The sequence below is a fragment of the Phacochoerus africanus genome, chromosome 7 (genome assembly GCF_016906955.1).
Source record: "Phacochoerus africanus isolate WHEZ1 chromosome 7, ROS_Pafr_v1, whole genome shotgun sequence".
In the NCBI taxonomy this organism is placed as follows: Eukaryota; Metazoa; Chordata; class Mammalia; order Artiodactyla; family Suidae; genus Phacochoerus; species Phacochoerus africanus.
In genome coordinates, this window is record NC_062550.1 from 46,102,686 (window position 1) to 46,119,164 (window position 16,479).

Genomic DNA, 16,479 nt, shown 5'->3' on the forward strand with positions numbered 1-16,479 from the left:
GTACAGCTGAATTCTATTTACTTGTGCCTTCTGTTGTTGAGCTATGTTGCTTTGAAATATGCCAGAAAAATCCATTCTCACAGATGTAGCTTTTTATGTGAACACAGGAGTGTTTTCACAGCCTTTTCAGATAATCATGCATTATTCTTCAATACTGTGCCAAAAGTTGACAGTTCATTTCCTAAAGATTACTTGCAATGTGGAAGCAGATAACACAAAGGAATCTTCACTGTTCTATTAAAATCCATTGGCCTACGTGGCATTTTGAATGGTCATCTTGCATTGGTCATCAGAAATACTGGTTCACCACGTTAGATCTTTGAAATATTGACACTTTTTAGCATGCCTCAAAAATAATTAATGTTTACTGATATTCTCATTGAATTGATTACAGGTCCAGGTAGTGGGGATACCATCAAACTCATGGTCTCAGACACAAATTTTCCAAAATTCAATTTTTTCTTTGAGAGCTCTAGTCTTATTATGAGCAACAAGTGTTTTTACTCCGGATGAAATATAAGGACGATGTCATTAGAGACAGGTGTCAATGATTCCTTCAGGTAAAAATATTCCATGGGACTTCAGTTTATTGTGAATTTAACAATTACATGCGTTTCATCTCAATGACCATCACACACAGAGAAGATACACTGCTTCTGTTATCTCTTCTTGGTTCGGATCATTCTGGAATGCAAATTTCTTATATGTTCTTGCTATTTCATTACTTAGGATACTTAAATATGTATACTCAGAGGTTGAGACTTAGTTGACGACTATCACTACTTTATTAAAGACATTCTTAAGTGAGATTTTTTAAATTGAGAGATTCCATCAGTAAAGAACACAATGACCAATATAACAACCACTAATAATTTGGAACCACGGCAATGACCTGACTGGTGCTAGGGCATCAGTAAATGAACCTTCTATTTACACCTAAAGCATCAAATTCTTTGGATGAGAACAGGTGCTTTCCCTATGGAAGCATGGTGCTTAATACTTTGGAAAGCCCAGCCTTCTGAAATCGTCAGAATGTATTTTTAAAACTTACAATAAAATATTCATGAGTTACTATCTTAGGAAGAACTTTTAAGCACAGTTCAGTTAGTGATAAGAATATTCATTAGTAAGACTCAAACTACACACCCATTAAACTCCCCATTTCTACTAGTTTTAAAACATGATATGTAACTTATAAAACATATTAAAATTTTGTACGAACCTGAAAAGGTTTTACTTGTGACAGCTTTATCAAAAAATTTTTTTTCCTTTACAGCTACAGCTGTGGCATATGGAAGTTACCAGGCTAGGAGTTGAATTGGAGAGCCTAAGCCACAGCCACAGCCACAGCCACACTGAATCCAAGTGGCATCTGTGACCTACATTGCAGCTTGCAGCAACTCCAGATCTTTAACCCACTGAGTGAGGCTAGAGATTGAACCTGCAACCTCAGACACTACATCAGGTCCTTAACCCATGGAGCCACAACAGGAACTCCAACATTTCTCCTTTTAAAAACACTTTTCTAAAATGTGCTATTGTGAGGGTAGGAAATCAAACACAAAGCATACCATTTCAAATATATTTTTTTAAAAATAAATGTTTATTTCAAGTATGAAAAGTAATGTTTACATTATCCAAAAATTGTGTGCAGTTCAACAAGTATAAAACAAGACTTCTGACAAAAAGTTTACAATTCAGTATAAAATACTTAAGAATATACTTTTATGTTCACAGTGAGCATTTCTGAAAAATATGTTTTGCTACTAAGTTTTAGAAACAAAAATATACAGTCCCAGTGGAAATAAGTCCTTAAGGAATAGGTCTCCCTTAGGATGAATTGTTAGTATTTCAAAACAAGATTAGTATAAAAATTCCTTTTAAAATAATGGTAAACTTGGTTCAATAATGTCAGAATTCAATACCTTACAGTTCCCCTGACAAATATCACCTATCACCTATTTCTTATGTTTGCAACTCACAAATAAGGCTCTCTAGCCAATTTAGTTAGTAATTTCAAAGATACACATAACCTAAGTGGTAACCAAACTGAGAAATGTTATCATGGTACACTTAGTATTTCCAGAAAAATATTCTGAACAGAAAGTGAAATCTTCTGATGGCAATTACAGACCATGAGAAGAATTAAGTCTCAAAATTATTCTAAAGGACTGCTACCAAGACTTCTGCTCCTCTTCTCCATGTACATCTTTTTGTAGGTTTGAAACATTGCTTTTGAATCTTTTACTTGGTTTTGTTGTGTCTCATATCCATCGGCACTGAAGCTTCTCTTGGAGAGTCTTGAATTAGCCAACACATCATCTAAGTAAACAAAAATGTTATTTCTTATTACTCTTAATGTTAGTCAGTATACAATCAATATAAATTGTGAAAACATGAATTCTTCTCTGGGACAGAAAATTATGACAAGAGTTAAGTGTGAGAACCATGGCTACAGAATTATCAAGTATATACACAAGACATCTTGCCTCTCTCCCTTTGGGGGCTGTTTTCTAACCTCTCCACCTTTGCTTCTGTTCTACCTATACCTTGCCCAATAAAAACCTCTTATGAATGTTATTTATATGTATTTTAAATGTGGCTTTCTTAACAGCCATCTAAACTAGCAATATCAGGAGCACAAACACAAGCCAGTTCCAAAGAATGAATGCAAAGCAGTTTACAGATTCTGGTCCTGCTGTGCATTAGGTATTCTAAGAAACATCTATACTTTTCTTTCTTTAGACCATTTCAGTGCTGTCTTTAGCTTCACTGTCCTTTTTCTGATGGGCCCAGCCAGCTTCTTCGCTTTCTATGCATGTCTAGATATTCCTCTTTATCTCAGAAGCTTTTCCAATTCTAAATTCCCACACTTTTCATTCCTGCTCTAGCCATTCCTTTCTAGAAAAAAGTCTCATTTTACCTTTCTGTCTGGGTGGGTCAAGTACCCTGTTTCATTCTTATTTATCTTGTTAGCAGAGGATGGTTACTCTCTTTGTTTCACATTCTTCTCCATCCACTTTAGCTTTCTGTCATGAATGCTGATGTTTGAGCTGGGACACTAAACTGCTCCCCACTGGATTTCTGTCACTTCTGCAACCCCATCCTTATCCACTTCCACTGTTTATCACTCATGCTGTCTGCAGCTATCTCCATGTCTGTTGTTTCTTTGAGGGGCCATGCATATAGCATGCATAAGTTCTGGGGCCACAGCAACACCACCAGATCCTTAGCCACTGGGCACCAGGGAACTCTCGTGCTGCTCCATGAGCCTCTCTGGTCAGTCTGTGCACACATCTTCAAAGTATATTCAGATTCAGATCCCGGAGTTCCCATCGTGGCTCAGTGGTTAACAAATCCGACTAGGAACCATGAGGTTACAGGTTCCATCCCTGGCCTTGTTCAGTGGGTTAAGGATCTGGTGTTGCCATGAGCTGTGGTGTAGGTCACAGATTCGGCTTGCATTCCAAGTTGCTGTGGCTGTGGCGTAGGCCAGTGGCTACCGCTCTGATTAAACCCTTAGCCTGGGAACCTCCAAATGCCATGCACTGGCCCTAGAAAAGACCAAAAAAAAAAAAAAAAAAAAGATTCAGATTCCAATTATGCCTCTCATCTCTCTAGGAGTCAAAACCTATGTCCCTGCTGTTTCCAAGGGCTTTTCTTGTCCCAACCTCTACACCCATTTCCATATTTCTCATTTTTCACTTCCTGTGCTCCAACTCTGAAGTGTTTTCTACTCTCTCACTAATTAAATTTTCCCCTCTCTGGGCTGTCTTCCTGTTCCAGCTAAGGACGCATTTCTTCTGATTCTTTGATTCAGCCAAGTTTTTTTTTTTTCCCCCTATATGCAAGACTCAAATTTCTACATGCCTGCTCATGTACATTTGTTTTAAGTTCTTATCAACCTTTCTCACACTTCCTCTGTTTCAAACAATATGCTTGTCTTTATCGTTGATTGTGGCAAAATTCTGCACCTCTCCATTTTCAAAGGACTATAAACTCTTTTCTGTGTATACATTAACCAAAAGTAACATAAAATTCCTGAACCCTAGGCTTCCAGTTCTCAATGCAAAACCCTAAAAAAAAAAAAAAAGTCAATCCAGTAATTAAATCAGACACTGAAAACTATGGTTTTCCTGTCTGGACTTCAGCCCAAATCGCTCCCCAGCCACAAAGAGAGAAAGAGAGAGGGGGAGGAAAAGAGAGAAAAAGGAAAAGAGAGAAAGAAGAAAGAAAAGAATCTAATGAGGAACACCAGTCTTTCATCAACAAAATAACTCATAATTCTACACTTAATGAAATGACTTTGATCTAAATTCTCTCAGTGATAAATGGCAATATCTTTGCCTGCCTGGTCTGATAATTAAATGAATTAACTTGCAAATTATCTTATTCTAGGGGTTGGCTATGAGGGTATGGCCTAGAGCCCAGACTTTAGCAAATTTTGGTAAGTTTAACTGGAACATAGCCCATACCCAGTCGTTACTCTACAACCATTTTCTCACTACAATGTTGGAGTTGAGTATTTAGGAGAGACCTTATGATACGCAAAACCTCACATTTACTGTGTAGCGTCTATAGAGAAAATGTATGCCAAGCCCTTGTGGAGAGAATCTTCTTGTTAAAGTGAAATGGAATCATCACTTCTCTGTCCAGGGCATAACAAGAAAAAAAGGCGAAATGGCCTCTTACTACTCAGGCATACTAACACCAAATCATCCTTTAAATAAGAATATAGATAAAAACCAAACTTCATAATAGCTTCATAAATAGAGTCCAGCTTATATATGACAGAGTGCCAGATGAGTAAAACAAAAACATAGATGGTTTTACCTATTTCTTGATTGGGTTCCGGTATCTTTTTCTCCTCAGTCACACATTTTAACCAGTCTTCTTTTGTACTTTTTATTCCTGAAACTATTTAAATATTCATTTTCAGAGCTCTAGATATTGCTGTTCATCTCTTTTAGTACTGCTATAACCAAGGAAAACCATGTAAGCCTAAAATAGATTTCAGAAGGCATCAGATATATTCACACATAACTTCTTTTCCTTTTCCTCCCTCATTTTTGGCCATCCCCCACATATGGGAGTTCCTGGGCCAGGGACTGTATTGGAGCTGCCTCTGTGACCTACACCAGAGCTGCAGCAATGCCAGATCCTTGCAAAGTCACAGAGACAAGCCAGACCATTAGTCCACTGTGCCACAGAGGGAACTCCTCACATATAACTTTAAAAGAGGCCTAGAAAAATGCTTTCTCCTGTAAGTGCCTGAATCTCATAATTTAAAACTTCTATCTCCCACTTGGACTGAACACTAACACAGCTCAAGGTATTTAAGGATACATGAGATAGGGAAGGCACCTCACGCTGCTGCACCCACTTCCAATGTTTCTGGTACAACTAGGCCCTCAGATTCTAAGGATCTAATTATAAGAACCAAGTGTAATCTCACCAATACTTTGCAAAATGAACTTTGCACTCTTTATATGATTACATACTTAACCACAAATCCCTACCACTTTCCAAGAAAGTCATTTGCATTGTAACTTTATGCACCCCAAGAGACACTGTCTGAACAGCAGAGATTCCATTCAAATCCTTTAGTGAATTCCAATCTGGGTTTCTCAACACAATGTTTCATAGGTAATATCACAACCTCTAAGTGTTTACTACTACAAATACTAAGTCCTCTTGTTTTCTCCTATCTTGCACTACACTAAATTTTTTTTTTTTTAATCTTTTTAGGGCCACACCTGCAGCATATGGAGATTCCCAGGCCAGAGGGTGAATGAGAGCTGTAGCCGCTGGCCTATGCCACAGCCACACGGGATCCGAGCCATGTCTGTGACCTACACCACAGCTCACGACAGCGCTAGAACCTTAACCCACTGAGCAGGGCCAGGGATCGAACCTGCGTCCTCATGGATGCCAGTCAGATCCATTCCTGCTGAGCCACAATGGGAACTCTAACATTGAGAATTTTATCCTTCAGCTAACCAATAGTCATGATTGCCATGCTGGGTTTGGTAACAACACTGGACAATACCGCTTCCACAATCCTCACATTGCATATCTGACAAGTAGATTAGAATGTACCACTGTAACTTTAGTGATAACAGTTACCACTTCAACAATGACATCAAACCACTTGTATACATATAAAAATATTTCATTAACAATCATTACGTATCTCCTAATATTTAGACCCAAATTTCAAACTCACAGGGCTTTGAAAATCCAAGCCCAAAGGAACAGAAAACAAAAGCAAAGACATGAAATAATGTATATCTGATACTTTACTAACTTCCCACAAAGAATATTTCCCACTTCTGGGTACAAAAGGAAATCTGTATTTGGCAAACCTTGCTTTTTTTCTTTTTTTTGGTTTTATTTGGCTGTGCCCATGGCTTGGGGAAGTTCCCAGGCCAAGGATCAAACCCCATGCCACAGCTGAAGCAGTGACAACACGGGATCCTCAACCCACTGAGCCATGAGAAAACTCCAAAGCTTACAATTTTATGTACCTCTTGTCATTAGTGTGAACGCAGCACAATTTACAACCAGTAGGACACAAACTTAAATTTAACAAACAGTGCCCAATGAACAATTAACCTGGTAAGAAAAGCAAGTACTAGGTAAAAGCACCATGCATTTAAGTCTTTCTAGCTACCCAGGTGTTAAGAGACGTGCTCACCACTTGCTGACCTACAATGCGTCACAATGGCCCAAAAAAATCATACTGGACCTTGCACAGGAGCTTGCTCTTTCGTAGGACAAGGCTGCAGATCCTTCTGGTCTTCAACAGGGTTTGGATTCTTAAACAGTCCATCTGGACATAACTTAAACTCCAGCATGCTTAGTTTTTCTGAGGTATCTTTCCCAGGTACATGGTTCTTGGGCTTATTTTCTGCTCTTTTTTCTTTATTGAGCTTCCTGGGTGAACCATCTAATTTTGTGAGACAAATGCGTTCACGTTCAGTGCATTTAAATCCAACTCTATTCAGGTACGTTTTCCTTTGATCCTTTGCTTGGGAAGACATTTGGCTGAATTCAGCTTCATTATTTATATTGTTTACATTCTTGTCTGATTTGGTTTTGTCAATCCATGTTTTATCAGGTTGCTTTCCACCAACTGTTCCTTTAATATTCCTCAAAATGTGGGTTTTAGAGTCCCTGGAATGATGGATTTTGAGGCTTTTACCATGGTTGGAACTAATAGGTAATGATTCTTTAGAGGTCTGTACATTGCTGTTTTGTCTCTCGGATGATTTCCCATAACTTCCCACATGCGCAGTAACTTTATTGGACTTCTTGTACTGAGAATCACACGGCAGATTTTTCAGACAGTTTTTCTTTAACATTTTGCCACTCACTGCTTCTTTATGCTTCTGCCTTGCTAGGTACTCCTTTGCTGTCAGAACTCGATTAATTTTAGATGAACCATCCTTAGAGCCTGAAGACTTAACATTTGAAACTGTCTTTTCTTTAGTCATAGCTCTTTCACTTGGGGTTGAGAAATTGTACAATTTAAATGTACCACTTCCCACATTTTTATTCTGCTCTTGTTTATCATACTTCTTCTTCTTTACTTCTGAATCATGTATGCTCCCATCATCCAACTTCCTTTTTTCCAAAACTTTGTGTTTAGAGCCACCTGCTTTCAATTTTCTCTTTTCTGGTGTTATTGACTGTACTAAAGAAGCATTTTTCACATGCAAATCTTTACTCGTCAAAAACCCCATCTTTGGTTTGAGCGGACGTAAATTTTGTGCCATAAGCTTCCTCTGCAAGCTCTCTTGACAAATTTTTATAGTTTTATTAGTGGACTGAAAAGTGACCTCATGAAATTGCAGGGGTTTCTTTTTGTGTCTCTGCAAGGAATCTAGTCTCTTACCACCTTTACATAAAAACTGACCAGGTAATTCTTGCTCTGTCCTTAGTGAGCTGTTCTGTTCTGTTTCTGATTTATCATTTATGTTCCGGCCTCCCTCTGTTTCAGGAAAATGTTTTTCCTCAACTGGAAAAGTCAGAGGAAGTTTCTGATTATCTGGAGGATTCTCAGATGTGACAGAGTCATCTCCATCAGAGGTCCTCTCGCCTCGTTTATAACTGTTGGTATTGGCCTCCAGAGAACACGGATCTTTCCCTTTTTCTTCCTTTGAAGCCGAGTTCTTAATGGAATTACACTGGCACTGAGGTACTCCTTCATAAACCATAGAGAGCCACCCCAAGGCACAGCAACGGACATCATCTTTTCCCGAATCCAGTACGACAGACTCACAACTTTCTTCAATGGTACGTGCCTGTGGGTCACACTGGTTCCCTTCTTTTGTGACAGGCTTTTCTTCCTGAAGTTCTGTCAATCCGTCTACCTCATTGGGTGGACCATCCTGTTCAGGAAATAATTCTTTCATTTGCTCTGAGTTTAGTATTGTAATTTGTATCTGGTCTGTTGAGTCTTTGGAGTCACAACCAGTGTGTTCACAAGTGTGAGGTTTTGAAATGGGGTCTGCCATTTGTTGGACCGCACAACCCTCATGCATGTTCACAGGTTCAATACCATAGGGAAACTCTTTTAAAAGTTCTGACAGCTGATCTTGTAGGTAGAGGATGGATGTCTCATCATCAAGAAGCTCATTTTTTGTAGGATCCTGCGCAGTGTAACTGCAGGACATGTCAGTTTCCTGAGGGCAGCTATCCTGCTGAATAGCAGCTGATGAAACCACATCATCAGCCAGGCTTTCGATTTCAGTGATTTGTTCCAAGCTGCTTTCCTCTGGAATGCCCCTCTTTGCTTCAGTGTACTTCAAAGATGATGATTCTGGAGGTTGCAGTAACTTTGACTGATCAATTGTTTCATGGGAAGTATCTGTGCACTGTACAAAGTTATCTTTTTGACAATCAAAGTCTTTACTTTCAGTGACGTCTACTTGTTCATTTTGTTGTCTACTACTCGTCACTTGGTGACTCAGTAGAGGTTTCTGTTGCTCAACCTTTTCCAAAGGGTGCAGGTTGAATATCTTTGCTATTTGGGAATTGTAAGAGGTATCACCTTCAACAAGAGAACAAATATTACCAATCTGCAATACATCACTGTGCACATCATCACTGTCCTTTGATACATATGAGGTCTGCTGATCACTCACAGGACAATGGACATCTGGTTCTGTTTCATTATGCTTCCCTTGACTGGTATTAGGTGTGCCTTCTGAATTAGCATTAGTGGACTCATTTTGTTTTTCCTTCTGAATCGGTGGGAAAATCTTGGTGCTTGTAGTACTTGCCACTGGTTCATGAACACTAACCTTCAAAGCAGCAGTATTTTCTAACTTATTTTGTAAACTACAAATGCTGCCTTCTTTAATAACTGGGTATGCCGTTTCAGGTAAGGCTTCAGGTGTTGTACCTTTGACAGACAATGTTTTGACATCTGAAAGAATTAAGGGTGACACTACGGCAATTCCTTTTGTAGTAGTTGAACCTGAAGACTCGAAATTCTGTGTTACCATTGACAAAACTGTTTCCTGTGAGCTGCTGGTGACCTTATTCTGCGAATTCCCCACAGCTGAAAATGGACTCGTCTCACAAACTTCCACAGGCTTTGAAACTCCAGCTGCGGCTCTGTTTGTTTTTGACTCGTTTGACTGTTTTTCTACTGTAGGTTCTGAAGGTTGCTTTTTCCACAAAGAGAGACATGTTGCTAGTAATTCCATGGAAAAGTGACCATCACTTTTCGAAGACATTCCATTTAAGGATTTATGCTCAAACCCAGAAGAGTTGTCTGAAATCTTGGCATTTATATTACAAGTACTTGTAGCTTCCGCAGTTTTCAAATTCAGTAGGTTACCAGTGTTAGTGGTATTTGGATTCAGGTCAGAACCACGCAGTTTGGAATCCTTAACAGTTTCAATAGTGTCTTTTAATAATTTCCTCTCAATTTTACCTCCAGGTGCAAGTAAACTAAGCACTAGCCTATTTTTATTTGGATGTTTTGAAATATATTCCTCAAAAGTCATGAACTGAGGAAGAGGAGTTGTCTCAGAATGTGCTGGCACATTTTTTGTGCTATTGACAAGATTTCCTGATGAAAACTGGATGTTATTTGATGTGGCATGGGGAATCTCAACAGTTGACATCTTTGAAGAAGTCACAACTTTCAAATCACGTAACTGTTCTGGAATTGGCAACTTTTCCGAAGGGACAGAATTTAGTAAAACAGAACTGACCTGGTTAAAATGTCTGTCCTGAAGGTTGGAATTCGATGGACTGTGTGTTTTATTTGCTACTTCTGAAGATTCCATTACTATTGGTGATTTATTCTCCATGGTTTCTGGAGTGACTATGGTTACTTGTGGCCCACACTGTACTTCGGCAGTTTGTTTCAGAGAAAACTGAGAATTTTGAGCTGAATCGCTATAAGGGCTACTAGTTGTTTTAATACAACCTGCTGCCATCAAAAGACTTTTATTAATTTTAATTTTCCTTGCAAGGTCCGAAAACTTCTTTTTTATTTCTACTAATGTTTTAATGTCCCTCACTAACTTTTCTTTTGTGGCACGTGTGTCCAATACCTGATTTGAAGTCAGGTTTCCAGAATCTACTCTTTTCTCTTGAGTATTCTGACCAAGAGCCTGGACACTATCCAGAGAAGATCTAACAGGTCTGTTAAAAGACTGACCAACATTGGTGTTTACTTTCAAGTTGCAGGTATTTCCCATCATGCTGAAATTTTCATTTGAGTTTTGCCACTGCTGTTGAAAGCCTCTACAAAAGTCTTTCCCCATTTCAGGCAAGTACATTTCTTGAGTCTGGGGACCATCCATACAAGAGCGTTTAACAACATGCTGAATACTTTGCAGGGGCTGGCTTGGATATCTACAGTCATAAGGAGGAGGAGGTCTTTCGTCAGTGTGAGTAACTGCATATTGATAGGACGGAACGGTTGCAATCTGCTTTGACTGTAGAGGGAGGGCAGGATTTGCAGATGGACTATTTTTAACTTGTAACGACCCAGCTGACATAGTGTTTTGTTTCAGAAGAGTAGGACCTTGCACAAAGCTTCGTGATGAGTAACCATATTGCTTTGGAAGTGGTCTGTAATTAGGGTAAGCCAGTCCACTGGAGGCACACTGCTGTGGCCAGTCAACCTGTTGCTCTGATAAAGGTGGGTTAAGTCTCGGGTTGTCCTGATAAGTTATGGGAGCTCTTCCAGAATTAGAAGGCATCATTTGTAGTTGCATAGAATACGTGTCTGATGTCACAAACTGATTCTGTAGTGCATGTACATTGGGCGGATTTGTGCCAAAACCAGTTTGATGAGATACAGTTGCCCCTGTATGAGAGAGCATAGAATTCCTCATTGGTGAGTTCAGCCACATATCTTGTGTAACTCCTGAAGACATCTGCAAATCCTGATTTAATTGTTTGGGTCCTTTCACATTTGTGTATGTTATTCTTTCTACTGAAGTTTGGGAGGTCACAATTGTCCCACTATGCATATCAGAAATAGGGATTTGTTGAGGAGTTTTATAATTTCTGTTGTTGAGCAATGGCTGTGAAACTGGATTTGAATTACTGAGAAATAGGCATGCTTCTTGGTTACTTCCAGGGTGGTTTAAAGTACTTTGAGATGTTGTAGTAAGTGTGCTTACTAAAGCCTGCTCCAAAAAAGATGTCTGTTTTCTAGGATACTGTGGTGGCAAGGTGACACTCTCTGGTTTTGCATTCCAATTCATTGTTGATTCAATGCAGGAGTAGTGTTATTAAAAGCCAGTTGTTTTGAATGTCAGGAATCTGTAGGAAATAAAGATCTTTTGATTAAAAAGCTGTTCTGTCTGTACAGAATTTATGTATCAGTTCACCTTATCAACACTTATTTATAGCCTCATCTTTTTTTTTTTTTGTCTTTTGCCCTTTTCTAGGGCTGCTCCAGCAGCACATGGAGGTTCCCAAGCTAGGGGTCGAATCGGAGCTGTAGCCACCGACCTACACCAGAGCCACAGCAACGTGGGATCCGAGCCGCGTCTGCAACCTACACCACAGCTCACGGCAACACCGGATAGTTAACCCACTGAGCAAGGCCAGGGACTGAACCCGCAACCTCATGGTTCCTAAGTCAGATTCGTTAACCACTGCGCCACGACGGGAACCCCTATAGCCTCATCTTTAATTTGGGTAAGAAGAACAGTAAAAGAAGAAAGGAAGATGTTACAATAAATATGGCAAATGACAATAAAATTTTCTAGGGTGCTTAACAGGATTTCATAGTTAGTATTTTGTTACACTAACAAGGCAACTACTTTCTGCTTTTTTTTTTTTGTCTTTTTGCCTTTTCTAGGGCTGCTCCCTCGGCATATGGAGGTTCCCAGGCTAGGGGTCTAATTAGAGCCACCAGTCTACACCAGAGCCACAGCAACTCGGGATCCAAGCCGCATCTGCAACCTACACCACAGCTCACCGCAATGCTGGATCCTTAACCCACTGAGCAAGGCCAGGGATCGAACCTGCAACTTCATGGTTCCTAGTAGGATTTGTTAACCACTGCACCTACTTTCTGCTTTTGTTTATTTCACCTACCTATTTAACTAACTCATGCCAACTGTAAGAAAAAAAATTAAATTAAAAAAAAAAAAAATCGAGCATTGGAGTTCCTGTTTCGGCTCAGTGGTAACCAACCTGACCAGTGTCCATGAGGTCACAGGTTCAATCCCTGGCCAAGCTCAGTGAGTTAAGACATTGCTGTGAGCTGTGGCATAGGTCGCAGATGTGGCTCAGATCCCAAGTTGCTTCGGTTGTTGTTTAGGCTGGTGGCTGCAACTCTAATTCAACCCCATATGCCGAAAGTGCGGACCTAAAAACGGAATTGAAAAACAAAAACATATCACACCCCAAAAAAATCAAATACCTGGGAATACACCTGACCAAGGAGGTGAAAGACTTATATGCTGAGAACTATAAAACATTAATCAAGGAAATTAAAGAGGATTCAAAGAAATAAAAAGATATTCCATGCTCCTGGATGGGAAAAATCAATATTGTAAAAATGGCCATACTACCCAAAACAATCTACAGAATTCAATGCAGTCCCTATCAAATTGCCCGTGACATTTTTCACAGAACTAGAACAAACAATCCAAAAATTTATATGGAACCACAAAAAGACCCAGAATTGCTGAAGTAATCCTGAGGAACAAAAACCAAGCACTAAAGTGGGGAAAAAAAGGAAAAAAAAAAAAAACAAAAAAAACCAAGCACAAGGCTTAACTCTCCCAGACTTCAGGCAATATTACAAAGCCACAGCAAGAGAGCGTGGTACTGGTACCAAAAACAGACATATAGACCAATGGAGCAGAATAGAGAACCCAGAAATAAACTGAGACACCCATTGTCAACTAATCTTCAACAAAGGAAGAAATAAAATGTGAAAAAGACACTCTTTTCAGCAGGTGGTGCTGGGAAAACTGGATAGCTGCATGTAAACCAATGAAACTGGAACACACCCTCACATCATGCACAAAAATAAACTCAAAATGGCTTAAAGACTTAAAACGTAAAACAAGACACCATCAAACTCCTAGAGGAGAACATAGGCAAATGCTGTCTGACATCAACATTACAAATGTTTTCTCAGGTCAGTCTCCCAAGGCAACAGAAATAAAAGCAAAATCAAACAAATGGGACCTAATGAAACTGACAAGCTTTTGCACAGCAAAGAAAACCATAAACCCAAAAAGACAATTTAGAGAATGGGAGAAAATAGTTTCAAACAATGCAACCGACAAGGGACTCATCTCTAAAATATACAAACAACTTATACAACTGAAGAGCAAAAAAGCCAACAACCCAATTGAAAAATGGGCAAACGACCTGAATAGGCATTTCTCCAAAGAAGATATACAGATGGTCAACAAGCACATGAAAAAAATGCTCAACATCACTGATTATTAGAGAAATGCAAATCAAAACTACTATGAGATAACACCTCACACCAGTCAGAATGGCCATCATTAAGTCCACAGATAACAAATGTTGGAGGGGGTGTAGAAAAGGGTGTGCACTGTTGGTGGGAATGTAAATTGGTACAACCACTATGGAAAACAGTATGGAGGTAACTTAGACAACTAAATATAGAACTACCATGTGCCCCAGCAGTTCCACTCTTGGGCATATATCTGTATAAAACTTTCCTTGAAAAAGACACATGCGCCCGTATGTTCAGTGAAGCACAATTCATAATTGCCAAGACATGGAAACAACCGAAATGTCCACCAACAAATGAATGGATTAAGAAGATGTGGTGTGTATAAGATATATATATATATATATATATATATATATATATATATACACACATACATACATAATAGAATACTACTCAGCCATTAAAAAACAAAATGCGGGAGTTCCCATCGTGGCGCAGTGGTTAACGAATCTGACTAGGAACCATGAGGTTGCGGGTTCGGTCCCTGCCCTTGCTCAGTGGGTTAACGATCTGGTGATGCTGTGAGCTGTGGTGTAGGTTGCAGACGCGGCTCGGATCCCGCGTTGCTGTGGCTCTGGCGTAGGCTGGTGGCTACAGCTCTGATTCAACCCCTAGCCTGGGAATCTCCATATGCCGAAGGAGCGGCCCAAGAAATAGCAAAAAAAAAAAAAAAAAAAAAAGACAAAACAAAAAAACAAAATGCCATTTGTAGCAACATGGATGGAAGTAGAGACTCATACTAAGTGGGGTGGGTCAGAAAGAGAAAGACAAATACCATATGATTTCACTTATGTATGGAATCTAATATATGGCACAAAGGAACCTTTCTACAGAAAAGAAAATCATGGACTTGGAGAGCAGACTTGTTGTTGCCAAGAGGGAGGGAGTGGGAATTTGGGGTTAGTAGATGCAAACTACTGCCTTTGGAATGGATAAGCAATGGTATCCTGCTGTATAGCACTGGGAACTATGGTCACTTGTGATGGAGCATGATAATGTGAGAAAAAAGAATGCATACATGTATGTGTGACTGGGTCACCTTTGCTGTGTAGTAGAGAATTGACAGCAAACTAAATCAGTGATAATGGAGAAAATAAAAATCATTATTTAAAAAAAAATCAAGTATATGCTAAAAAAACTCTTACTATCGCCATCTCTAATGTCTAACTTCCTAAGGGTATTGACTGTTACCTTTTCTTTCAGAAAATTTCTCTACGTAAAAAAAACCACTAAAACAGGTGTTTCCCGATGGCCTAGTGGGTTTAAGGACCTGGCATTATCACTGTTGTGGCTTGGGTCACTGCTGTAACATGGGCTGGATCCTTGGCCCACCCATGCTACAGGGAACTTCTGCTTAATGTGGATGCAGCAAACCCTGCCCCCCCCCAAACAAAAAAACCCATTTAATCCTTATCGATTAAGACAAACAGAATTCTTTTTTCTTGCTTTTTTTTCCTGGGGTCACACCTGTGGCATGTGTAAGTTCCCAGGCTAGGGGTTGCATTGGTGCTACAGCTGCTGTCCTATGTCACAGCCACAGCTATGCAGGATCTGAGCAGAGTCTGCCATATACACCACAGCTCATGACAAGGGATCAAACCTTGGACCTCTTGGTTACTAGTCAGATTTGTTTCTTCTGTGCAACAGGAACTCCAAAGACCAACAGAATTCTACAAAATATGCTGTTAACAGTTTGCCTAATTTTCATTATACCATACTTAGGACACATTATTTCTGATATACATATATCGATCTCACTGCATAACCTTCCACTTTATAGGTTTATCACAATTTAACCATTCCTCTTTGGACGGGTATTGGGTTTTCTTATGTTTGTGCACACATAATTTTTTTTTTATTTTTTAAATGCAGTTTACTTTTTTATCCTTTTTACCCAATACTGTTTCTTTTTTTTTTTTTTTGTCTTTTTGCCATTTCTTGGGCCGCTCCCTCGGCATATGGAGGTTCCCAGGCTAGGGGTCTAATCAGAGCTGTAGCCACCGGCCTATGCCAGAGCCACAGCAATGCTGGATCATTAACCCACTGAGCAAGGGCAGGGACCGAACCCACAACCTAATGGTTCCTAGTCGGATTCGTTAACCACTGCGCCACGATGGGAACTCCACACATAATTTTTAAATTACCCTATGCTAAGCATTCTTGTATTTATGCTTTTATAGATGTCCTAAATGTTTCTGGAAATTCCTACAAGTGAAAACAATGTCAAAGGACATTAAAACTATTAGTGTAAGTAGTGACAAATTACTTTTCAAAAATAATTACACTTACACCAATGGTATACTGATATCTCTAAAAATGAACAAATCTATAACCATAATAAATAATAAACAAAGTTAACTTAAACATATTAATAGCACACAATTGCAGATACATATTCATCCCAAATGTACATGGAATTTTTAATGACATTATAACTAGGAGAGAAGTAAATTTCATTTTTGAAGGATTAAAATAATTCAGATTAATCCACAGTG

General features: G+C 39.2%; 1 protein-coding gene across 6 annotated transcripts in view; it reads right to left on the reverse strand.

Annotated features, from left to right (window-relative positions):
- Positions 1 to 1,582: 1,582 nt before the first annotated feature.
- Positions 1,583 to 16,479, reverse strand: part of RESF1 (retroelement silencing factor 1) — a 35,616-nt gene continuing 20,719 nt past the window's right edge. For 3 of the 6 annotated variants that reach the window (XM_047787263.1, XM_047787262.1, XM_047787264.1), the window contains 3 exons: positions 6,749 to 11,796; positions 4,834 to 4,917; positions 1,583 to 2,322 (listed from right to left, as the gene is read on the reverse strand). In XM_047787263.1, coding sequence (XP_047643219.1) covers positions 2,159 to 2,322; positions 4,834 to 4,917; positions 6,749 to 11,738 — 5,238 coding nt within the window. In that variant the 5' untranslated portion in view covers positions 11,739 to 11,796 and the 3' untranslated portion in view covers positions 1,583 to 2,158. Of the gene's footprint in view, positions 2,323 to 4,833; positions 5,002 to 6,748; positions 11,797 to 16,479 lie in introns of those variants that run through there. The other 3 variants (XR_007135855.1, XM_047787265.1, XM_047787266.1) reach the window with 3 other exon arrangements.